The sequence below is a fragment of the Drosophila tropicalis genome, unplaced genomic scaffold (assembly GCF_018151085.1).
Source record: "Drosophila tropicalis isolate 14030-0801.00 unplaced genomic scaffold, ASM1815108v1 contig_158, whole genome shotgun sequence".
In the NCBI taxonomy this organism is placed as follows: Eukaryota; Metazoa; Arthropoda; class Insecta; order Diptera; family Drosophilidae; genus Drosophila; species Drosophila tropicalis.
The window spans coordinates 7136233-7149261 of record NW_027172602.1 but is presented as its reverse complement, the minus strand read 5'-3'; the positions used below and the strand labels follow the sequence as shown (position 1 = coordinate 7149261).

Here is a 13029-nt window from a genome sequence, read left to right as displayed (position 1 = left end):
GTTAATAAATGTATGATAAATGAAAGATATAATTTTCTTCTTTCTTTCTCTCTCTCTCTCTCTGTGTGTGTATCCTCTCAAGAGTCTTTTGGTGTGGGAATTCGCTGAGGAGGAGGCCAGCTGTTGAGCCCTGCACGAAATAATTTAACTTTGCCAAGAAGCAAACAACAAAATATATGTACATATATATAAAAATGGGCACAACAAAAAAAAAAAAAATTATATTAAAAATTTGTGCAATTTTTGTAGGAAAAGACGACACATGGAATACCCTATAAGAATGGAAACGTTTAAAGGACTTTTTAAGACCATTTCTTTAATTCAAGGATTCATCGAATCTGCTTGACTACTTTGAAGATTCCCTTTTAACCCCTTGGATACGGCCATGACTCTTACTCTTAAATTGTTTGGGATTCGATATCTAACAAGAAATCTATGAAATCCATAAACTTTTATATGGGAAACAGAAAATAATATCCGAATTTTCCTCTTGGGTTCTCGTTTTTCCAATATCCTCATATCGGAAATAGCTCCTAAATCCTGAAATAGTTAGAAAATTGAAAGCAATCGAAATGGAATTGAATTGTATTTTCAAAAGTTCTCAATCGAAATGTTTATACAATATTTTCATTTACAATTTGCAAACCTCTTTCCAATTCGTCGGGAACTTTTGCTAAACTTTGCTTAGAGGGTATCAAAAGAGCGCTGGGGCCCCATAGAACAAAAAAAAAAAAAAAAACAGAAGAGGCAAAGCAACAGGTGGCCGGATATTGGATTGGGTTTGCTTGGGCCAGTCATAGCCATATGGCGCATATGATGTCCATGAAGTCCTCCCTTACGCCCTTCCGCCCTGCTGCTTGCTCCTTTCTGCATCCTTCATTGCCAACGCCTTCATCTTCATCATATTCGATTGATAAGCAAACATAATTTACCTAACGGGTTAACTTGAAAAATATGTTGTCTACTTTAACACCTACAAAAATATGAGTATTAATTGCATAATTATATTTGAAATACAAAATGCCTCTTGGATGTGTGTGTGTGTGTGTGTACCACCCGTTGACCGGTTGAAATGTCACCATAAAGTAGCTGCGGACGTTGTCATGCTGTCCGGTCCAGTTCGAGCCACATAAAATGCCCAGCAATGATCGTAAAAAAATCGATTTGAAGTCCATAAAAATCATATCATACAAATTTTTATATGCACACATTTAACAAATTATAAAGAAAGACAGCTAAAAACAACAACGACAAACCAAAGAAAGGCTGAAAGAAAGAAAGAATAAAAGGCAACAACAACAAAAATGTCAAGCCATCTCGACTCATGACACTTTGTCGATGAAGGGGAGAGGAGAAAGTGTGGAGTTTATGGAGGGGCATAGACATAAGTAGTAAGTCGGAAAACGCCCAGCGAATACTCTAACTCTCTCAGCAAAAGGACTCCAATTTATAAGGAGTGTAAAGGAACAGCAAAAGGACTTCATTTATAAGGAGTCTAAATATATAATTTTCAATCTGGGTGATGTTTTTTTTTAATTTTTCAAACATTTAAATATAAAAAACGTCTCGATAAGCTGCAAACAGCTTTATTGTCCTTCTAAAGGGCAAGGATTACAAACAAAAATGCAAATACAAGTGTTTTAGAACCAACAGAGTGGGTTTGTCGCTCTTTCAAACTCTATATATGTATAATTCTGGGATGGATCTTAGATGTATATACATATATACAGTGGTGGTCAGTAGGTTAGCCCCTTGCTTTATTTTTTGACTTTGAATATGATTTTCTCGTCTCCCAAGAAATTTAATGAAGTAATTTTTTCAGTTATTTGTTGGTTATTTGTATTTAGATGATGACAAAAAGCTCCCACCCAATAATCGGTCAATAGTTTAGCCCAGTCTCGCCAAAATCTTCAATATTATATTTAGACATGTGAATTCTTTAAAGAAGTTGTAGAACTAGGTAATCTAAGATAAACTGCATGCCAAAAGTGTTTAATTTAGCCCCAGTATTTGTTTTGCGGCCAATCGAAGTTTTGGGTTTTTATATGAAAATCTTGAGGTCGTTTGGTTTGACGCCGTTCTACGATACCAATTTAAGGTAAAGTACTTTTGTCTTAATCTAAGTAAGAAAGTAAATTGGATTTCCCGTCAAATGGTATATGTTTTATAAAAATCCGACAAAAATTAGATATGATTCAATGCCTATCATTTTGTTTTTCAATTGTACAGACCTAAATTATAGTGAATAACCTCTCAAACACTAGTTAGACTAGTTAAAGAGATTAGCTTGGTAATAACTTTTGATTGTTCAAGTCCCTTGTGAACCGTTAGAACAGATTGATTGTGTAATTTCAAGTACTAGTAATTCGAATTTGCTTCAGTTTATAAAATCTGAAATGTCAGTATTTGCCGAATCTATTTTATTAAATGCAATTCTCTTGACCTTTGACTTTATGGGAAAGTGTATCCAATGGGCACTACATCTACATAAATCTAATCTTTGGAGGAGGAGGGGATACTAAAGCTAGTTAGGCTTAGACCAAACGTGTTGTTTTTGTTCTCTTTTTCCAATTCCATTTCCCCGGTTTCAAAAAACCAAATTAAAAGCCACGACAAATGGCATAAGAGAAATGACAAATAAATTTAACCCAAACCCCAACCCCAACCCCAATCCAAACCGAAACTGGCCAACAGGTGGTGGCAAAGGCGGCTTATTAACCCGAATGATGAAGTGGAGTGTGTGCGCCGCCAGCCTCTCAGTCAGTCAGCTCCACAATGCAGAAGTTTATTTCGAGGGGAATTGAAAAGTTTTTCCATAGTTTTTCCTTCGATGATGCAATAAATTTACAGATAAATATTTTGTTGTTGTTTACGAGAAGATGGCAAGAGAACGCATGGAACGATTGCAGAGGAGAGGAGAGTGCAGAGGAGAGCTCTTGTAGCCAGGCTGTCTAGCTGAGTTTCCTCATGGTCAGTTTATTGAAATGTTCTTTTACATTCCTCATTTTATATTTCTCTGATTTGTTGTTGTTGTTGTTGTGTGCAAATCACGACCAACAGAGTGAGTGTGTGTGTGTGTGTCTGTGTGTGTGTGTATATTAATTAAATATAAAGCATGAAAAAAAGAAGAAGGCATAGAGAGCAGATGTAGTACGGGAGACCCCATCCTCCATCCTTCTCAGTCATAACGTGCACGAAGGTGAGAAATCAATTTTCAGTATCTCGCTTTGTGTTTTTGTTGTTGTTGTTTTGTTTCGTCTCTTTTATTTTTAATATTTTTTTCCAGTGAAATGCCACGATGACGACGACGAGGATGATGATGAGCCTGCACTGGGACTAGTCCCTGGGACTGACTTGGCCTCGGACTCTGGCTGCTCCTCCATAGCCTGCGCCTGCGGCCTTAACAGACAGGCCAAAAGTTGTTCCAGAGCTGCCGTTGCCGCTGCTGCTCCTCTTCTTGGGGCACGTAAATTAGGATAACAACGTGAAACATAATTATTACTTTGGACAGATATGGCAAACTTCTCAAGCGCATTCTCTCTCACTCTTACACTCCCTCCCCCTCTCTCTCACACACTGTGACTTTTGGGTTTTTGTTTTTGTGGCCCAAATAAATGTATTAAAGTTGGTTAACGCCTTCATTTCGGTTCCTTTCTGCTCTTGTCTCCCTCTTTGCCTCTCTCCTAGCTTTTGCCTTGGCAAAAACAAAACGAAAAAAAGTTTCAGGTGTAATAAAAAATATGAATTGTTGTTGTATTAAGCCGCCTTCCACACACACCACACACACAGACACTCACCCACACAGCCTCACCGCGTCTCCCTCTCTTGCCTGAATTAGGAGGCCAACATAAAAGATCATTCAGCTTATTTTATTACCCAAAGTTTGGATTCAACTTAGCCAGGAGAGGATTGGAGGTCACATTCGTTTGATGGTTGACCCACCATTTGGCTGCATTCCGCTCCTGCATTATTGTGAAGTGTGTGCCAAAGATGAAATTGAATGCAAATGACTTTTGCAGATTTTGAGTTCATTTCTTTGCCTTTTCCAACTAATTGATACATTTCGAGATACAAAATAGATAACAAAGAGCATGAAAAGAAACAGAAACAGAAACAGAAACCTTTTGTGTAAATACCTCATCAGCTAATTAACAACTCTCATCCAGCTGCGAGAGAGGAAAGTGGCAAGGAGAAGGCCCACCCGCTGGTTGGTGGGCAAGGACAGAAGAGAGCAGACAAGAGCATACAAAGGAAATGCCAAGGAATGGAAAATGCAAAACGAAATTGCCAACTGACAGAGAGAAAGAGAAAGAGTGGAGACGGGGAGGTGGGGACGGAAACGTATGCCGTGCGTAATGAAGACGTTTAGCTTCGAGTTGAAGTTGGATTTAAAGCTGCCAGGCATAAGTCCAACTTCCAAGACCCAACCTTTGCATCCTTTTGCATACCCTTTTAAAGCCAAAAATGTTGAAAGAGCATATTCATTTAATAGCTCTTTAAGCCAGTTGCAGTCAAACCTGAGTAGCGTGTCTTCTAATAGCTTAAACTAGTTGGGAATTGCAATGCCAAAGTCTAAATTTTTGAAGGAAGATTGACCTCAAGCCGGTTTGATTTGGATTTGTATAATCTGGTGAAATGGAAACAGTTTGAAATCGCTTCACTAAAATGATTCCTTGAATCATTTTAACAGTTATGAAAGTTTCTTGGACTTTGTTTTAGACTTTGTTGGTAGATGAGTATTTGAAAAAACCAATAAGAAAGATGGTCTATTCATTATATATTCACTAGGTATTCACATGTCGTCTGGTAAGGGTAAAGAACTTGTCGATTGGAACACAGAAAACGTATTGTGAGATTCTTGGCCCTGTAGAGTGCGTAACATTTTACTTGTTGTTGTTTTTTTTTGCGGCTCGTTTCGGTTCCGCTTGCATGTTAACTGAAAATTCGTATGAAGGCGAGAAATTAATGAATCATTCACACCTGCATGACGGATTGTCTGCATTACTTACTCTCCAGCTCGCTTAGGGACCCTGTTCCACTCTCTCTCTCTCTCTCTCTCTTTCTCTCGCTATGCAGGTCTTGGGACCCTGGAGAAACACAGTGATGACCCGAAAGAAGCAGAAGAAGAGGAAAAAAAACGGGTGGGCGCGGCATGCCTGACGCTTCTGCCGAAGGAGTTGCCTTCTAATTTATTTGCCTGATGTGTGTATTACATTTGTTTGAGTCCGTGTTGCAGTTGCAGTTGCAGTCCTCTTCATTTGGTTTCTGTTTCTCCTTCAACCCTTCCCCTCTCCCCCCTCAGGCCAGGTCTGAAGTCAGCCTCTGTTCTCAGTTTTGGCCAAAATTGCCTTACGGCCTGATGATGCGTTCAACGGAATGTTTGTTGCTTGTTTTGTATATTTGCATGGGCGTAGACAGGATCTCTTAATTAAGAAGAGATCAAGAATCATATGTATATATTGTACATATAACTTATTTCAATAGATTAGATAGAATTATATATGCCAAATACTTTGAATTGGCTTAAAGGATTCATGCATATCGCTTATGGCCTTGATTGAACCGGTTTCCGTTTTCATGCTCGAGAGAAAGCTTCAACATTTCTCAGTATCGACGATGCCCTCTGCATTTGCGTGTGTGATGCGTGTGAACTTGATGGATGATGCAGTGCGTCTTCCTATCCGCCTTCTTATTTTCCCTTGCTGTGAGTGAGTGAAGAGGCCAGAGGCGGCCCACTACATGGCTGCTGCAATTAAAAAGGAATTCCAAATGGCCAAAGACCCGCCCAAAACAAAACAAATTTTCCCTTGCATTTGCATCTCTTGTGCTCTTTGATCTATTCAAATGATATCTATCGAAATTGTCATACAAATCGAAATTGTTTCAGCTCTGTGTTATGTGCCCAGCAGCGATTCAATGCTGAACGAGGACTTATAATGAGATTTTGTGGGACGTGGTGGAGCCGCCACCTTAGTTTCCCTTTCTACACTCTCCGTAGTGCCCACCACATCGACAATCACTTCCTCTTGCTCATCCTCCGCGTATTCTTGACTATGTGCGGCCAAATAGTCAGTCTTCAATTGGGCCATGTTCACTTTGATGCCTTTTAAACGTAATTTTCGAGCCTGTCGCTCGACTGCCTTGTTCAAACGTTTACTGCGCTGAGCTCTAGGTTCGAAAACAGAAATGAGGATATACAAAGATATAGATTCCTTTGACTAGGAGCCTACTTACCGTTCTCGTGCTTGCAGCTCAACGGGTGGAATGGGCGCTCCACTGCAAGTCCGCAGCTGGGCATTGTGTGCTGGCCGACCAGGACCCTTTTTTGTGTGCTCCTTCTTGCGCCATTTGGCACGGCGATTTTGAAACCAAACCTGCAAGCAAGCAAAATATAGTCAATGTCTACAAGAATATAGCACGAGAGCCCCCTGGACAAAAACAAAAACTCTGTATAACTCGTCTATTTCCTAGCCGATTCTTAAGAAATTTTGTGTATCAATAGTTAATATTTACATTATTGGTTGTATTAAATTTAAGAACTCTATGTTAATTAACACAAGTTTAATTCATATTTTTTAGAATCGGCCATTTTGTTGATTTCTAAGGTATCTGAATCTAATATTTTTTCAAATTTAAGATTGATTTAAGTTTTCTATATGTTTCTAATGTCATTGTTGTGCTGTTGTTGTGGGAGTGATAAGAGAGAGAGAGCGAGAGAGAGAAAACAAAATGGCGTCACTAATTGAGAAGCAGTTTACCAAACGACTCAAGCGCAACGACTTTTGCGGTGAAGGTGGGGCATATGTCGCATGGCGGTGACAGTCAAGCCATGACACAGCCCAAGGGAGGGAGGGAGAAAGAGATAGAGGGTCTTGTGTGTGTGTGTGTGTGTGTCAATTTGAAGTCATTTGCATGTGCATTGTGCATTTTTTTCTCTATGAGTTTTTTTTTTTTAATGTGCAACAAATTGTTTTTGAGCAGGTTCAATGCAACGAACACGACAACTGGGTAACTGCGTCGTCGATTGGCCCTTCTTCTTCCTCTTCTTCTTAAATTTAACAAGGCCTAAAGCCCAACTGAGCCACCTGACTAAAGCATAGATGGACTGACTGTCTCTATCTCTCTCTGTCTGTCTGTCTGTCTGTCTGCTTGCATTGACAAATTGATATGTCATGTCAAGAAACAATTTCAGACAAAGCGTAGCCGTAGACGTAGTCATAGCCATTGCCATAGACCGGAATGTCCCAGTCGGAGACGGAGACTACAATGATAATCACACGCCTGACATGCAAAGTCAGCCAAAAAAGAAGAAAACACAAAGGGTTCTGTTTGGGTTTACATTTTGCCTTTGTTGCATTTGCATTTCTCATTTTTTTTGGGGTATATTCATCTGGAAAAGATCAAAAATAGAGTCTTGAGGCACTTCAAAGTCCTGAAAGGTTAGTTAAATTGTTGAAAATTTGTTTCTCTGATGTTTAGGCAAAACCCCATCAAAAGGCAGGGAAACTATTGTGCAGGGTATGTGCCTGGTCGTTGCTTAACTATTCATAATTGTCATATGCAATTGAAATCATTACAACAACAAGCGACACGAAACGCAATTGGAAATGAAATGAAAATGAATTATAATGAATAAAAATAGTCAGGTAATTGGTTTTATTGAGTAATTGAGTTGCAGTTGCCATCAAATTGTTTTACCCATGCCCAATTTGGCACGCAAACGACACGAGTAAGTAATGGATGGGTGGGGGTGGGCAGGGGGTGGGGGGATTTAGCTAAAGAGATGCATGGACACCTTATGAAAATGAGAATGAAAATGAGAAAAACTTACCGCTATGCGACCTTCCCTTAAATCAAGACGCATGGCCAATGCCTCTCGCACATACATATCAGGATAATGGTTATGATGAAAGGATAATTCCAATTGTTCCAATTGCCATGAATTGAAATTTGTGCGGCATCTGCGACGTTGATCCTTGTTTCTTTTCTTATTCTCCTTTCGATCAGTCTCATTATTGCCAGCCACATCATCGGCGGCATCAGCATCCTCATCATCCTCATAGTGGGTTGTGCTGGTTGTCATATTGGTGTTAATGGTGGTATTGGTCGATGTGGAGGAATCTGCCAAACAAAATACAAAACAAACAATTCTGATAGCGGCCAAAACAGGAAATGAATGCGAGTACGAACCAAACAACTACAACAGGCATAATTAACTGGCCTACAGGAAAAACAAGAAAAAATTGGGAAGGGAGGAAGAGTTTGGCTTGGGTTTCGGGCTTTTTGGGCTTTGGTTTTGGCCTCCCCCTAGTTGGTTAGCATTATAATTGCAAACAATTAAAGTCTATTTATGCAAATTTCCAAGATATGCATGCAAAACCGCAACCGACACACACCCACAACCACACACACACACACACACATAGATAGTCATAGGATACGCCCCTAAAAGCTGTGCGAAAAGGGAAATCGGAGACTGAGACGTAGACGTAGACGGGGCCGTAGTCCTAGTCGTCGTTTGTCTTTCTAATTTATAGCAGTGCAAATTGGTTTTCACAATTAGGAAGTGGTGGGTGTTGTCTAAGCGGACTGCCAGGATTGAATGGTGGGGGAGTTTGGGGGGGGCGCCAAACGAGGGGCGTTCTATGTTTAAAACGGAAGTAAATTAGCCATACGCTTAAATGGAATAAAGGAATCGTTGATCTTTCAACGTACCTCCTTCCTTTGCTACCCCTTCCCTTCACCATTCTCCCTTATTGTGGTTGCATTTTAGTTAGTTTGCAGTTTTTAAGTGAAATTTAATTGCAGAATTTCGTACTGACAATGAGTAACTTTTTAGTTACAAATTATATGAGAAGGAGGAGGAGGAGGTGAGAGAATGGGAACGAAATGAGAGGAAAAGGGCTTGGGTGGGTGGGTTAACCACAAGACATCAACAAGACAGCGGGTGGTGCCATAAAATGCGCATCAGTCCTCCTCATTCTCTCCCTTCTTTCCCCCGCCCCCCACTCTCTCTCTCTCTCTCTCTCGTTATAATGACAATAAAGTTAAGATAACGATATGTCGCTTACACCACCCCGAGACACCAACTTCTGTGCGCTTCTCCTTGACGAAGCCCATCCCCGTGACTTTTGCTACGTGATTTTCATATGTGCCTGATGGAAATGCACACAGATTTTCACAATTTATAAACACATCTGCTAGAAAATTGAAGGAGAAAACCACTTGCAACTACCCTCAATTTACACGGCATTCGATTGTTGTTGTTGTTGTTGTTGACGATAATAGAAACGACTTAGCAGATACCCTGTGAGTTAAACGAATGACTGAGTACTAGAAGTATAAACTATTAAATTTCTCTCTATCTTTCTCTCTCTCTCTATACTCGGAGGGCTTTCAGTACTTAATCATCCTTTAACCCTTTGACTGAATCATTCGAAAATCGTCCAACGGAGGCTTTAAGGATCATAGGATGGCCTAAACGAATGCATTCGAGTGTTTGTTGGTATGAGTATACTTGAATGAATGAGTCTATTCTACTAGTGCTTGGTGGGATGATTGAATATATTCGTAGTAAAAAAGGTTTCTACTTTTCAGCAATATACCCTGTTTTTTTTGTTGTGTTACATTTAGAGGGTGTCCAACGGGAGACAGGTTCTTTTTCTGACCCACTCCCAGTCTCCCTCTCTCACTCACTCTCTCTTTCTCTCTGTATGTGTCTCTGCAGTGCGTTCCGGGGCTCAGTGGCCTCATCATCACACTTGAAAGAGTAAATAAAATATAATTCCTCAAGGGTGTTATAAATAAAATTATCTGAATTATGGTTTTCTGTTGACTCTGTCTCCTCTCTGACTTTTTGTCTTGTTGTGTGTGTGTGTGTGTGTGTGTGTTATGTTGTATTTGTTGTTGTGGCATAGTTTCTATTTGGGGTTTGTTGCTTCTCTAATTTGGTCATAGATTGAAAACTGCAAATTTAAATGGGTAACTGCTGGCAGAAAGAAGATTCGAACTGGAATCGATAGTTAAATATGGGACAGGAAACTTTTGAATCGGAAAGACGGAGCGCCAGATGATCCTAACTTTGAACTAGGAGGAAGTTCTTATTCTTGGCTAAACTTTTCTCATCACAAAAATGGCCAATTATGAAATGCTTTCACTTTCCATACCTCTTCCTCTTCCTCACCCTCTCTCTCTTCCTCTACTTCTGCCTTTGTGTTACGCATTAGGGCATAATTTTAATTAGGCCAAAAAAAAAAAGAGGCCTTGATACACAAAATTTGCATTTAAACTGTATAAATTTTTTGTGTCTCGCCTAGTGTCATTGTCTATCTTCCTCCTCCTCTCTATCACATTGAAGCAACCCCCTTTGTTGCTGTTGTTGTTGTTGTTGTTGGAGTTTTTGGGATGCGATCGAATTCCCGCCCAGCCATTGCCCCTTAGTTTTGCCTAATTTCAAAGGTCGTTAAACAAACAAACTCAAGTGGAACAAAATGCACACACACACACACACACAGAGAGAGAGAGAGAGAGACTAAAATTTCGAGGCCCCTTTGGGACAGGAACGGGAAGAGCATTAACAGGGACAAGGACAAGTCGTCTCACAGTCTCCGCTCACGAAAACTACAAACAAAAACTACCCGTTTACATTGCGGGCCATCATGTCATCATCTAGCAAAAAGCAAAACAGAAATCTCTTTGACCCAAACGACCCACAAAAAACGCCCGTAAAAATCTATAAAAAAACCCGAAAAACAAAAAAAACGTTTACCTCGGGAAACAACAAAAAAAAAACGTCGGGGTGTCAGCAGTCCCTCATTAGCATTTATAGGCCACACAAATGTCGGTGGATATTGTGCATTTTGGTTGCCAGCCAACTAACTTTCTGAGGTTCATTAGAAGCTTGTCACATGATTTGATTTGCCTGACGTTTTTTTCCTACCTTTCTCTCTCCCTCTCTCTCTTTTTTTTATGTTGATGTTAATGCCAAACGAGTGCCAACAAAAAATTATACAAATTAAACAAAAATACAAAAAAAACAAAAAAGATAAAAAGAATCGTTCATTGTCCTTACATAAAGTTGGTTTTCAGATATTTTAGTTAACGTATTTTTCGAAGGGGTGCAGATACTCTTATACCAATTGGTTAGCTCATGACTCTTAACTTATTTGTGCTAAAGTCAGTTAAAGTCAATTGATCAACATCCAGAGAAGAGAAATGGTTAGCCAAAGGCAAATCTACATAAAAATTTTCCAATGAAAAGAGAAGAAACACAGGTCAAACAGTCAAAATTGTCCTTTGGGGATTCTCTAATCTCTCTCTCTATTCTAACTCTTGATATCATTTCATGTTCTTAGTCTTCTTTGTCTCTTCGATTCTTCAGTTAAGTAATGCTCAAATTAAATGTTAAAAAAAAACCTTTAAAAGAAACCAGGACCTTAGCTAGGACTTAAATGAAGATTAAGTGAAATAGAACAAGATGTTCCTTATGAATTGAACTTGTAAAATTGTATCCTGAAATAGATCCAATTTAAAGCTTCAAGGGTGCAGCTGCCGCCCTTTCCTCCTCAAACATTTTTCTGCTTGTGATACTTAAAGTAAACATTAGTTAGGAGTGCCAATATATAGGATATCCTAGCTAACGATTAATGAGAAAAAAGGATAATATTTTCCTATCTGTAGCCAGGAAACAAAAACTGTCAACTATTTTGGCTTGCTAATTAATGTAACCCTCATCTCCCCACAGGATCATCTGCATAGGAACACAAAACAAAAAAAAAGGATAAAAAAAACGAACGACACACACACGTTCTAGGCGCGTGGCAGCCTGTGACTTGTTTTTTTTTTTTTGCCGTCTCTCTTGTCTGTGTGTTTTTGTAACCCCTTTTTTTTTCTTTTTTGGTTGTCAAAAGTTGTTGTTTTTTTTTTTTTTTTTGCTGTTGGTTTTGTTACATTGATGAATTGTCTTTGCCAGATTGAATGTTGGAGTGTGTTAAATTGTTTGTATACCGCGTGCTAAATGTCAGAGTAACGCCTTTTTTTTTGTTGTTGTTGTTTGCCTAATGGTTAACTAGATTTGTCCAACGAATGTGGGAAATGTTAGTTACCTAACTAAATCTGTTGAGAAAAAGTACATATTTGTAGTCTTTGGCCATAATATTTTGACTTGTTCTAAACTCTGTGATGAGAGAGAGAGAGGACTTGGCCTATGTGGACCCATAATCTCATGCTGGATCAAGAATATATATACTTTAATACCCTCTGAATGGATATAAACATATTTGCCACTTGATTTTCCTCTTAATGTGTTTTCCTTTAGACATTTTGAAATTCTCCGACCCCATATTGCATATATATTCTTGATCAAGCGTGTCCGTCAGCCGTCTGTCCGTATAAGCACGCAGATCTCGGAGACTATAAAAGCTAGAGCCACCAAATTTGGTATATAAACTCGTGTAGCTTGTAAAGTGATCAAGTTTATTCCAAATTTTTTCCACGCCCCTTTTCGCCCCCGCAATTTACAAAAAGGGTTAATCTCAAAAACTATTCTAGCTAGATACACCATATTTGGTATATATATTTGCTTAGTAAATGCGCACATTATGTGTGTGTAAAGATTTTGCCACGCCCTTTTTCGCCCCCGTAATTTTAAAAAACTCGATTATCTCCTGGAATTTTTCACCTTGCCCAATGAAATTTGTCGCACTTAAATTTGATACTAATATCCAGCAAACTACCAAATTTGATCAAAATCGGACAAAAAATAGTCGAGTTATACATATAAACGTTTTTCCATAAGGCCGAACTTGGCCGTTGGCTGGTGGGGGCGCTAGGGTGCTCGATTAACTTGAAATTTGTTAGAAATTTTTCTTAATTTCTCTTGAAAACATAAATTTGGCTATTTTACTATTGGAAAATTAAGAAAGAGTAAGAGGAACTCAAAATAGCCTTATAGTCCTTTTAATCCTTGTTAAACGGATAAAGAGATAGAGAGACATGACTATACATTCGAATCTGAAGAAACGAAAGGAA

The 13029-nt window shown here is 39.1% G+C and overlaps 1 protein-coding gene across 1 annotated transcript in view; it reads right to left on the bottom strand.

Moving 5' to 3' along the window:
- Window positions 1-5812: 5812 nt before the first annotated feature.
- The window catches only part of OdsH (Ods-site homeobox), a 29539-nt gene continuing 22322 nt past the window's right edge, over window positions 5813-13029 (bottom strand). Inside the window, exons 3-5 of the mRNA XM_068302919.1 lie at window positions 7832-8121; window positions 6235-6374; window positions 5813-6168 (exon numbers count right to left, since the gene is read on the bottom strand). Coding sequence (XP_068159020.1) covers window positions 5895-6168; window positions 6235-6374; window positions 7832-8121 — 704 coding nt within the window. The 3' untranslated portion in view covers window positions 5813-5894. The remainder of the gene's footprint in view (window positions 6169-6234; window positions 6375-7831; window positions 8122-13029) is intronic.